Here is a 12,981-nt window from a genome sequence, read left to right on the forward strand (position 1 = left end):
GCGGTTTCACCAAAATATTGGCTCCGTGTGGACGGGGCCTTACAGTCACCTTTGTTACCTGTGTATTCACTACCCACACTGCAAACGTTTCCCTATAACAATCGTGTTCACTCATTGTCTCACTTAATGTATCCTTGGTAACTTTGCTGCCTGAACCTTCCCATGTTCATGCGCTAATATTAAATCAAATATTTTGATTTAAAATATATTACTAAAAGGAAGTTTCTCTTCATCAGTCAGCATTGATAACTGATACATATTTTCATTTAGATCATTATTTGTCTTTCTTGTTGCCAGACACAATTGGTCAGCATTTAGCCATTATCCTTCAATTACACTTATTGAGCAGATGCTTTTGTCTAAAGCGACTTACAGTAAGTGTATTCAACAAGATGCAACCAAAAAATTCAAGCACAGTACATGGAGTACTATTTTTTTTTCATAAAATAAAGCAACTGCTTCGAATGCTATGCTATAGAACCAAGAGATAGAAGATTTATATCATGCATTATTATTTCATTCACCAACATGCAGTCTTATCAGCTGAGTTTACCAGCATGAGGCAGAAGATGGGTCAAGGGTCCCAGTTATCCAGCTGTCAGTCGGGCGCTTGTTCCACCATTGTGGAGCCAGGACGGCAAACTTTTTCAAAATTGTTTTGAGCGGTTGCTGGGGTGCTCACGTAGTGAGGGAGTGCTGGTTAATCACCTTGCTGATGACAGCAGAGGAGAGGGAGGCTGTTCTGGTAGTGTCATGTTTCTCTGGGACGTCAGTGGTCTGTCTTGAATCCAGACTGGTCGAGGTCCAGCAGGTTGTTCGGGTCGAGGTCAGAGGGTTGGGAAAAGACCGCCAAGTGTTTTGGATATAAATGGTAGAAGAGAGACAGGTTGGTTATTATATTCATCAGATAGGTTGAGTTAGGGTTTCCTTAAAAGAGAGTTCACTCTTGCTGCTTTGAGTGTTAGGAAAATAAAGTTGTCATAGAGCTGTTGATAAGATGGGTGAGGAAAGGAAGGAGGTCATAAGCAATAGGCAGGAGAAAGAGGAAGGGACTAGGGTCAGTGCAGTTTGTTTGGTGGTGGGAAAGGATGAGTGGTAGTACATTGGGAGAGAGCGGTGAGAGGTGGTGATATCGGGTTGGTGGGGAAATGAGGAGCGTATGTCACCTGTCTTTTTTTACAAAGCATTTCAAAAATCACTATGTAGTAGGGAGGAGGGAAGTAGGGCAGTGTAGGGCTTGAGAAGAATATGAAAAACAAGTTTTTAGGGGTTTGAGGAGGAAGAATTTGAATTGAATTTTCAATTGAAGGAAGGAACTTTTAGCTGCAGATGGAGGCCAAAGGGCAGGTGAGAAGAGATTGGTAGGAACCTCAATCATGGAAAACATCCTGATCCTGTCGCCAAACATTCTGTTTCGCAACACGGATAAGGCCAGACCTTCAGCCGCCCACATAGTTTCAGTGTTCGGGAGTACTACTAATGCCTTCAGCCAATCAACATAACTAAGATGAGACCCCTAATGGTGCAAAGTTCAGAACTGCGAAAACATATCTTTCCGCTGAGATACTCTTGGTTCAGTGTGTCAGGGCCTTTAGTCACCTGCGAAAGACTCCGGTGAAAGACTGCTCTGTCTTTGCCTGATGAGTGAAAAGTCAACAACACAAAGCCTAAGAACAATCAATAATATAAGTCTATTAATGCCCCTACAACAATTAAGAATTACAATCGTTCAACCAACGCCACTAAAGCAGCTCACAATTAGACTACAGTGTTTTTAACCTAATAGAGCAGACAGACAATATGCCAAGCGGAGACGTTTATTTAAGAAATCTGCTCGGATCATTCTGACACCCACCTCTCTGTCCAGTGGGCCCTCTGCAGGTCGAGTTCAAAACCCCGGTCTCGCTGGAGCAGGTCATGAAGGATAATGTGGACTTGAGACCGGGCGGGCGCTACAAACCGAAAGACTGTGTCGCCCTGCAGAAGGTTGCCATCATCATACCTTTCCGGAACCGGGATGAGCACCTTAAGTTCTGGCTCCACTACCTCCACCCGATCCTGCAGCGACAGCAGCTAGATTACGGCATCTACGTCATCAATCAGGTATAAACCGCACGGGTCTCTAACCACACAGACGTGTCCTTTTGAGATTGAGAACGTTTTGGGTCTCATTGTGCGGTAATGATGACGTTGATATGTTGTTTGTCATCCAGTTAGCCTTGTTGTATTTAACTTTGTTGCTCAGCGTATCGTAGGGTTCGGTTTCACTTGTTGTCATGAGGTGACTTCAGCGATCTGATCTCGCGAGAAGCTCTGACTGCCAGAACACTTGTGATCTGTTTCAATCAGTTTAACCTAAAACTAGGTATGTGCATAATAAAAATGTTTTAGGCCGTTACAATTACTGTTTTTTGTGATGTGTGATCAGCCAAACTGAAGCCGATCCTCTTCTTTTTACATTGAAATATAGGTCAAAATGTTTCACCAAATCCTTAAAAACTGTGACTGCCAGGTATATAAACCGATTGCTGCCCATAGACCCTATATACAAGCTATTACTAGCTATTATAAGATGATCAAGGACATTTTTAAATTATACATTATTTTACATTATTTTAGCATTATTTAGCCTCTAGGCTTTGCTGTTCATTTTCCTTGGCATTCTTGCAACAAAACATTACATAAAAGAACATACATTAAATACATTACTTACTGTTTTATGAAAAAACTCAATCTGGTGATAAATGGTGATGGCCATACGTGATAAGGATATTAACTTTTTGGGACTCCTTTCATTTGGCGTAGAGCTATTGCCACCTTTCATATGGGCTATCCCTTTAAAGACGAATGTCTCATGTGTTCTGATCTTAGAAGTCAATCAAGTTGCCGATGGCTTATTTTGAAATTTTTAAGGGAAATGTAATGCATTAAAACGAACTACAATGGCCAGCTGCGACAGAAGATGCAGACTTCCCTCTTTAATCCAATCCTTTTTTTTTGTTTCCAAAAAGCTCACAAATGTCACTCAGTTTGACAGCTCAAGCCAATAATTAACCACAATGCAAGGGAAGCATATACAGTTTTAAATGGATTTATATAGCCTGCCTATTGTAAATCAGGGCTGTACTTGCCCACCGCACCAAAACCTTGGGAAATCCATGACCATGAAAGGAGCGCTGTTAATGGCTTTACTGATAAACTCAGACCCGGGGTCGCTACAGTACACAGCGCTGTCATAAAGTATGTTTCCAGAAAGCCTTGTATTGCTTCACATTGTAGAAAATACATTGACATGTTGGAACTGTGACTGCAATCGTTTGAACAGATAATGTTACGGCAATGCCATTTAGAGACATAATTATTTAGGAAATAACTTTCCCTGATCTTCTATTGAAGCAGCAGAGTAGCTGTTCGTTTTGCAGAAAGCAGATGAATTAGCAGGGAGCAGCCTTGTCCTTTGAGGGTATAGATTCTTCAGTAGTTTCAACCAAGGTTTCACTTTGTGTTGACTATCTAGAAAACCTTTAAAATATCAAAAACACAAACATGGGGATAGTGTAGGAGGGGATCAGTGAAACAGGCTAGGCTATACATAGTTGTCTTAAATGTAGCTTACATTTTTACTGAGAGACATTGGTATTTACAATGTTTAGATGGAGTTTAAGATCCAATCAGACACAGAACTCCCAGAGCTGCATTCTGAAGTTTCAAGTCTGAATGCAAAATTAAATCAAACATTATGCTTTGCCAAGAAATCACAAAAGCAGATTTCATTTAATTTAGAATTTTTATAAGGAGAAAATAATAAAAAAATAAAAAAACTGGTTTGATTCTGCACGCTGTTATCTCCTGGGGCAGAGAATTCCAAAGTCTAGGACGTCAGTCTAAAGTCTCTGACTGCCCCACTTATTTATCTTAGTAATGTAGTAATGTTCTGGCTTATAATGGCTCTTTTCCAAAGCATAGTAGAGGCTGAACTACCAGTCTTTTTGAGTGCCTCCGTCGTGGTTCCAAGTGATTTGAGGTGATAGTAGAAGTGGGCGTTCAAACCCTCCCTGACTACTGATTCGTCAGGGAGAATCATTACTGTGTCAATGCATCCTCACTGCATGATATGGGAAATCCGGCCCAAACCTCCCAATTTTTGAAATAGCCATGCTACTATAGTGGCTGCCATTTGTGTTAATGACTTGACTACTCTGCAATCCACATTTGTCTCCTTGCTGTGGGAAACAGTCACATACCAAGAGTCAATCGAACCATCCCTGTAATAACCTCCAAGGTTACGGGATGTGTCGCATTAAAGATGACGTCACCGCAGTTTCATGTGTCGCTATGATGACCTTGACATTTAGCGGTACTGGAAAACGAAGCGCCTGGCACCAAAAGCAGGTAGCCGGCACTATGTAATGGAAAAAAACCATAGAGGGCCCACAGAACTGCAGCTTCTGTCTGCCGTAGGTTATTCTAGAATTAAATAGAACTCAGTTAACATTTAGTCTAGTTTAATATTCAATATTCAATATTCTCAACTGTCTTTCTCAACTGGCCTTGTCTAGTTCAATGTTCAACTCAACCGGCTTTCTCTCCTACTTATTTGCATCTGCTCTTTCAGAAAGATTTTAAGATTTTAGTAAATATTGACGTTGACCTTTGGCTGTGTAAATAGTTCAGAGGTTTGCAATAAGCTTTGCAAAATTGTAACGCAAGTAACAGTTAGGACAATCAATACACTTCTTAAAGTTCACAGAGATAGTTAATCCATATCTTTTCATATATCATAAGCATGCTAGGTAGCACTAGGTATAGTCCTAGTAGGGACAACAATAACCACCTGTAATCTAGAACAAGAAAATACAATTGAGTGGATGTGACGTTCATCAATTTTTAATAGATGTATGGCTGGTTACAACACACAATGAAGTTAATATGCAAGTGGGAGGACTATTGTAGGGTTTGCCCTTCTTAAGTCTTTTGACCCTGATGAGTGAACGATATTGCTTTAGCGATGGCATTTAGAGCTGAGTGAACTACCAAGTATCACATTCCACAGCAACCCTGTTTTTTTGTTATTTACTTAACTTTGAATAATTCTCAAGTTGCTAAGTTATCAAAGTCTTGGTGCAGAAGTGTTTCTCATGAAAGGCATGCAGGAAGTCTGAGGGGGCGAGCTGAGGCTTGTCCCTCCTAGTACTCACTGGTGTTATTGGGCTTGTGTTGTCCTCACCGTGATCAGGGCCCGCAGCCAAGAAAACCACTGCACCGATTGAAACAACATGTTTTGTGTGCGTTTGAGGCGCCTTTTAACGTCGCAAATGAAAAGTAGGTCTGGTATACTCAGATCAGGGGAACATGTTGTGTGGGACTTAGCTGAGGATTAAACGTAAAAGTATGGTATGGGATTGGGTTGATATTTGGTAGTGGATACGTTCAAAGAGACAACATGCACTACTCCCAGGTACTTCACTTGAATATCACTTTGACATTCCGCTGAGGGGGACTTTTTGGAGAAGAAAACATCAAATATGACACCATTAAATATAGGAAACTTAATGTCACTGTGGTAAAAAATGTTTAACACTCTTTTGAAAATGTTTGCGTATGGTGCATGCTTTGTGTGGGAATTTATCGACTGTGTGTGTACTTGCTAACTGGTTTGTTCTTATGCATTTGCAGATGACTCGCTGTTCTCTCTTTTTCTCATGTCATCCTTCCTCTTTCTGTCCTTCTCTCCCTCATTCATCGTCATCACTTTTCCTTTTGATTTTTCTCAACCCACTTCCCTCGCTCAAACCGCCACCCTTTTTTGCATGTCAGGCGTTCTTGGCCAATGGCTGTGTTGCAGAAGGAGTTGGCCCCTCTTCCTTGCTTGCTCTCGACCAATAGCGGGACCTGTTGCCTGAGTCCTACTGGTAATATGGGCTTCTTTCTCTCTTCTCTCTTTGTGTTTCACCTGACCCCCTCAGGGGCTAGTTTATGATATTTGACTAACCCTCATTGCAATTCAAATGTTGGCTTTGTTTGTCTTGTTGCAGTGCCAACTTATTGTGCTTTTCAGGGGATTATTTTATTTATTTTTATTTATTTTAAGAAATGGTAGGAGTATATAAATTCTCTCCTTGTTTTAATGTGTAGCCCCCCACTCCTTCCTCCGGCTGCAGTGTTTCTAATGGCTGGTTGTGGTGGATAATATCCCATGTTAAACCACCTTCTGCAGGCCGTTACCCCTGCCGTATGCATTTACCTTTAGGGCATTTAGCCGACGCTTTTATCCAAACCGACTTACAGGAAGTACATTTATCAGAAGAAGCTATCAGAAACTTTGCTGTACAACACGCTTGCCTGGGTTCTCATATTTTCTATTGTTTGTCTCCAATGGTGAATAAATGTCAGCCTCACTGCGATAATTTGAAGTGTAGTGCTGTGTGCGAAGGTCTCTTTTAAATGTTAAATGAAACTAATTCCTTCTCCTTCTTTGCCCTTCCGATGCAAATTTAAAATTTGGACAGTTGGACTTTTGATAATTAGACGCTTTCTTTTAGCCATTTACCAGATAATTTTATCCAAAGCGTTTTGAAAAGAGTTTGTATTTTTTGAAATTTCATTTAGGAGCAGTAAGGGATAAGACATTTTGCTCAAGAATGCCTAGACGTTAGGGCAGGCAGTGGAGATTGGGGATTGGACCTGATACCTTTCAAACATCTTAACCAGCCCTTTGTTCAGGAGAAATATTTATTTAGTCAATTGATAATGTCGTGGGATAATCCTCAGTGACCTTAGCCTACCCATGAGGATCGTACAGCACAAAACCCAACTGCTCCTGCATTTTTTTTTGTATTCACTGCTATTTGCTTTGGGAAACAAAAAAGTCTCTCAAATGATACAATGGGGAAAATTGTAGTCAGTCACACAACAATTACAGGTAGTGTTCAGGAATTTCTCAATGTTCAGGTCCTAGGTTCTGAATGAGGTTCAGCAAAATTACGACAAACAAGTACACCTTGTAACGATGACCAAGGGCAGTAAGGGGCACTTTTCCGTTGTAATAGATAGTACCGCCGTAAAACCAGATTCTGGTTACCCCCATTATGTGTAGCTGAAAGAAAGCATCACACTGCGTTGTTGTCTCTTCGCTTGCGCTTGGAGTCATCCAATGATACTCTCCCTCTTTGCCACCACCTGTTCGAGGGGGAGACACTGAAGAAGAGGCAGTTCCAGCGTCTTCAGACACTCAATCTTGAAAGAAATATATATTAAGAGTATATATAATTAAGAGTTAGGTTAATAGTTACGTCAGCGGAACCCGATTTAAGTCCATTTTATATGTTCATCTTTTATGAAATGTGTTGATCGCCGTTTGCTTCCCACATGAGACAAGACCAAACCCCCTAACCCTAGGCCCTCTTAAGGTAAAGGAGAAACTTCCCAAACCAAGAGGGGAGAAATCCTGAAAAGGAACACAGAAGAGGGATCCCTCCTTCCTGGGACAGTTAGGAGTGCAATAGGAGCCTACTGGATTGATCTAATGGCAAGATGTCCCTCCTGATCTCTGTCAATAGATAATGAAGTGTTTACATTTGTCCTGGTTGCACAGAGCCAGGCTTTCAGGGCCAGTCAAATGGTGACGTAGTGCACATGAGCAAAAGAGGCAGAGGCTGGTGCTTTTGTTATTCAAAGTGCTGACATTCTATCTACTGCCTGAGCAGGTGCAGAAATGTTGATCTTTCCCCGGATAATTCTTCCCCCCCTTATCCCCCACCGGCTAATTTCTGGGGTGAGTATCTAGCAAATGAGCTTTGAAAATATTTCCCGCAAAAATATTTGTTGTGCAAAAATCAGGCCTAGACCTACCAATAACTCAAACATGAAGTTGAGGCTGAAATCAGTGTTCTACATACTTTCCCCATATTAGTAAGTAAAGTTAGTGAGTACAATTTATTTATAAAAGCACATTTATAACAGTTTGCACTGACCAAAGTGCTGTACATACATGCATTCAGGAGGGAAACATGAAGGCAAAATAACAACATTAGAATAAAATAAAAGACATAAAAACTGGACATCCACACACAAACAAAGAAAGTAGTGCAGAGGTCAGATAGTTAATGGGGAGGGAAAGCAAGGTTGTACAGATGGGTTTTGAGCCTTGATTTAAAGGCATAAATGGAGGGGGCATCACGTATGTCGGGTGGCAGTTGGTTCCACAAGCGCGGAGCGGCTACTGCGAAGGCCCGGTCACCTTTTTGTTTGAGTCTGGAGCGGGGGATGTGGAGAAGACCCTTATTAGAGGATCTTAGGGACCTAGGGGCTGGGTGGGGGTGTAAAAGGTCTGATATATAAGATGGGGCCTGACCATTGAGGGCTTTGAACACCATAAGAACAGTCTTAAAAATGATCCTTTGTTGTACTGGCAGCCAGTGAAGGGAAGCAAGAACGAGTGTGATATGCTCCCACTTTTTTGACCCAGTTGACAGTCTTGCTGCTGCATTTTGAACTATTTGGAGGCGTGATATGAGGGACCGAGGGAGACCAAGGTAGAGGGAGTTACAGTATTCCAGCTGTGATGTTATGAAACCATGGATAACTATTTCCAGATTGTGGTATGGTAGGGAGTGCTTTATTTTAGAGATGGTTCTGAGCTGGTAGAAGCTGTTCTTCACGACGGAGGAGATTTGCTTATTAAAGCAAAGCTCAGAATCAAAAATGACGCCCAGATTTCTAGCAGATGATTTTATGAATGGGGTTAGACTACCTAGGTCAGTGAAGATGGGTTTTTTGAATTTGGAGGGGCTAAGATGATAACTTCTGTTTTGCTATTGTTAAGATGGAGGAAATTATCCCCCACCCAGTCATTTATCTCCTTGAGACACTCTACGAGCATCTGAAGGCAGTCCCTGGATCTCAGCGGGAGGTATAATTGTGAATCGTCTGCGTAAAAGTGGAACGACGGGTTGTATTTCCTTATTATATTCCCCAGTGAGAGCATAAATAAACAAAACAGGATAGGACACAGGATGGACCCCTGGGGGACCCCACAAGACAGAGGGCAGAGGAGGAGGAGTGCTGACCTATGGTTAGGGATGGGGATCGAAACCCGGTTCTATCAAGGACCCAGTTCCACTTTTTTCAAAACCCGAAAATCATTAACGTTTGGGCTTATCGATACCACTATCGAGTCCCGTCGCTCATTAATTATTTTCTTTGTCCTGTAACGTAATGTTGTGTCCCTCGAGTCGCGTCACGGCATTTAAAACAAATAAATCCAATCACTGCAGCGTGTCCACCAATGTTTTTGAATGGAATTGTAAGCAAACAGGTATTAAAAGTAAAACAAGTGAAGTCTGGCAGTTAACTTTGCTCGCGAAGATGGCTGAACGGGCGAAAATCATTTATTGTAAAGGGGGGAACACAACCTCAATGGCCAAGCACATTAGCATTGTTTACAAAAATAAAGGCCAAATGCAGTAACCTTTGACTGTCTCCGAGTTGAAAAGACTCCTGTCTCCTCCTTCTCCTGTCGCACCACAGACGGGCCCGTCTTAATCATCCACTCAAAGTACGAGCGGTGATTGCACACACCGACATTGTCGCTAGTCCCATCAGTTAAAAATAGTAATCCAATTATGAAATAGGTGTTGTAATCGGCAGCATACAAGCTAGTTATCTTAAAAAGTAAATAAAGTTTCTGATGTGCTGCGTGGTGATGTGTTGAGGTTGGCTCAGTAAAACGACGTTAGGTTATCATGATGCGTTCAAATGTAACATAGAGAAACGGTAAATTGAGGTTTTGGTGAGAAACATGAGTAATACTGTATTACTCATGTTTCTGTATTACTAATACAGCTTTATAGTGCTCTAATCATTTTTGTATATATAATTAAAACTACTGATGTCAATATTTATTAAGAATTACATATTTAATTTAAAATACAATTATTTATTTCCTAATTATTTTCCTCATCACTAAAAACGCATTGTATTTCCACCAATTAATAGAAAAGTATCGATAGTGGTGTCGATAAAGACTCGAGATCGTTAAGGAGGAATCGAAAATGGTATCGATATCAATAAATATTAATGATCCCCATCCCTACCTATGGACACTGAAAATGATCTATGGGAGAGGTAGGAGGAGAACCACTGCAGAGCAGAGCCCCTAATACCAACCCACTGACAGAGACGGGCTAGAAGAGAGGGGGGTCTACTGTACCGAAGGCAGCACTGAGGTCTGATAAGACTAAGATGGCGTTCTCACCTGTGTCTAGCGTGAGGAGTAAGTCATTAGACACTTTCAGCAAAGCCGTTTCAGTGCTGTGGCGTGCCTTTAAAGCCAGACTGAAAGGTCTCCAAGACATTGGCAGAGTTGAGAAATGGCAATACTTGAGAGATGAATGCTTTTTCCAGAATTTTTTAAATAAATGGTAGTTTCGATATGGGCGCTAGTTATTTGGGCAATTAACATCCTGGTTATGTTTTTTAAGCAACGGCTGGACAACCGTGTGCTTAAACACGAGGGAACAGTGCCAGAGACAAGGCATGTGTTTATAATATATATATATAATATAATCAGAATGCTTGGACCGATGGTTTCAATGGCGTCTTTGATGATCTGAGAGGGGATAGCATCATTGGGGTTTGTAGAGGGTTTCATGTGCTTGATAATATCTCCCAGATCATCGAGGGTCACTGGTGAAAAATGATCAAATATAGCTGTAACAGCTGGGGGGCACGGTCAAGTGCTGGAAGCAGAGGGGGTAATAGACAGTTTTATGTTTTCTATTTTATCAATAAAAAACCTTTAAAAAGTTTCACAAATGCCTGTGGATGATTCGACCTCTGGGGAGACTTCAGGGTTAATAATTGAGCTGATGGTACTAAAAAGGATTTTTCGGTCTGTGGGAGTGTTTGTTAATAATATCTGATGGAGCTAGCCACATCATTACTCAGGAAACATTCAGAGAGGTGAATAGCAGTGAGAGAATTAATGTAACGAGAATAGCGACCTGGGGACTTACCTACAGACAGAGGGTTTGGTAGGTTTAAATTAAACACAATTGGTTTATGGTCAGAGATGTCAAGTGATCATAAGACATAATAAAATCAGATAAAAAGTCTGAACTCTTTAATGAAGTCTTTGTTTGGTTTAGGAGGCCTGTAAACCAAAGCGCACACTAAGGGGGTTGTAATGGATTCCACTTTTACGCACTGGATTTCGAAAGTGGAATAAGTCCCAACAGGTAGAATCAGAATTTTTTTTCTTAAAAATCATTGCAATTCCGCCACCCCTTCCAGTGCTCCTAGGCATGCTAATGAATGAGCAGTTTGTTGGAAAAAGTTCACCAAAAACCGAGGACTCACCAGTTCCAGCGCTTATCCATGTCTCGGTTAAAAATAGTATATCCAGGTGTCGTTGAATGAAGAAGTCCTTCAGAATGAACGTTTTAGATGAAACAGACCTCGAGTTGAGCAATGCCAGCTTTGCCGTGAGGTGTTAGGGGGTTTTTGGACTTTAGGCGTATTCTATGGGCGAATGATGTCGAAATTCACTCCGCCGCCTCGGACCCGCAGTCTTGGAGAAGCCGGGCTGACGGTCATCGGAGTCCGGAAGGGAGAGATGAGGAGGTGACAGCAGTATCTCAGGTGGAGGTCTGAGCTCCCTGAACAGGAAGGCCGACAGTGCCATGGGGTCTGCAGTCTAACATGTTAAGCGACTAATGTAGTCTAACATGTTACGCGACTAATGTAGTCTAACATGTTAGACTACATTTTAATTTGACATCCACTGTGAGGATTTGCAAATGGGACCACAATAACACTTAAGACAAAGTAAATGTAGTGGTGACAGTGTATGGTGTATCGTTTGCCTTAGTGTGACTACTTTGGGCAAAGTTAACTTGCAAGCACAGTAAGCATGATCATGGGAAAGCACAGTAAGCGAAGTTACCAAGGATACATTCAGGGAGACAATGGGTGAACAAAATCCTTATAGGGAAATTTTTGCATTGTTGGTAGGGAATATACAGGTAACCTAGATAAGTGGGAGTGACCATCGAGAGTTTTGGATTGGCGGGAGAGGCCAAGTTAAAATGCAATACACTATGGGGGAAGTGGACATGTCTGCAAGCAAGGCTGCAAGACAGTTAAACAAATCTACACAACAAACTTAGAAGTCAGTAGATTGGCCTTGCCTCAGTATCAGACTTAGTGGCTCCAGTGGGAATGCAAATTTGAACTATCTTAACCTCTCTCAGTTAGAGAGAGGAAGGGTGGTATCTTAAGGTCCAAGGAGAATGTAAACAGTTCCTTCTAGATTTACTAGTAATTATATAAACAAGGTTAATGTAATGTTTATAATTTTGTATTATAGTTTATGATTAATATTTCCATGACACTAATAATTCAATGCGCTAAGCAGTGTTCGTATTGCGGATATCTTCCATCAATGCCATAGTATCAGATGACAAAACCCTGACACCTTGTCTCTTCAGGACCAGGGCCAACAGTAAGGCAACACGGACACAGGTTAGGCCAATAAGCCTGCAAACAAGCCTGACCTTGTGTAAATGGTAAAGCCATTTCTCATTAACACAAACTCCACAACGAATGAGAAGATAAATAAAATAAATCCAGCTTTGTGATAAGTAAATTCAAAAGATTAATAAAATATATACATTTTTATCAATAACAAATATATGTATTCAACAACTTCAAACAGAAGAGGTGAATGGCAGTTTTTTAATATGTCACGCTTGAATATGACGTTATGATCCCTATTGACCTAGAACGGCAGTGGTTCTTTCTACATCAAACCACACCTACATGCTATTGGAGAAGGCTAAACATGCAGTCCAACATGTTAGCGACTAATATGTAGTCCAACATGTTAGACTACATATAAGTCGCTTTTGCCAGAGCTTCACACAAAGGCGGTCATGGCGGTAGCATGGTCCATCCTGATCCTCTTCAGACAGCTAACCCTCT

The 12,981-nt window shown here is 41.3% G+C and overlaps 1 protein-coding gene across 1 annotated transcript in view; it reads left to right on the forward strand.

The window, feature by feature from the left end:
* Positions 1-12,981, forward strand: part of b4galt1l (DP-Gal:betaGlcNAc beta 1,4- galactosyltransferase, polypeptide 1, like) — a 32,552-nt gene that overhangs the window by 2,970 nt on the left and 16,601 nt on the right. The window contains exon 2 of the mRNA XM_079745442.1: positions 1,868-2,103. Coding sequence (XP_079601568.1) covers positions 1,868-2,103 — 236 coding nt within the window. The remainder of the gene's footprint in view (positions 1-1,867; positions 2,104-12,981) is intronic.

This window comes from Pollachius pollachius (genome assembly GCF_949987615.1).
Source record: "Pollachius pollachius genome assembly, chromosome: 10".
Taxonomy (NCBI): domain Eukaryota; kingdom Metazoa; phylum Chordata; class Actinopteri; order Gadiformes; family Gadidae; genus Pollachius; species Pollachius pollachius.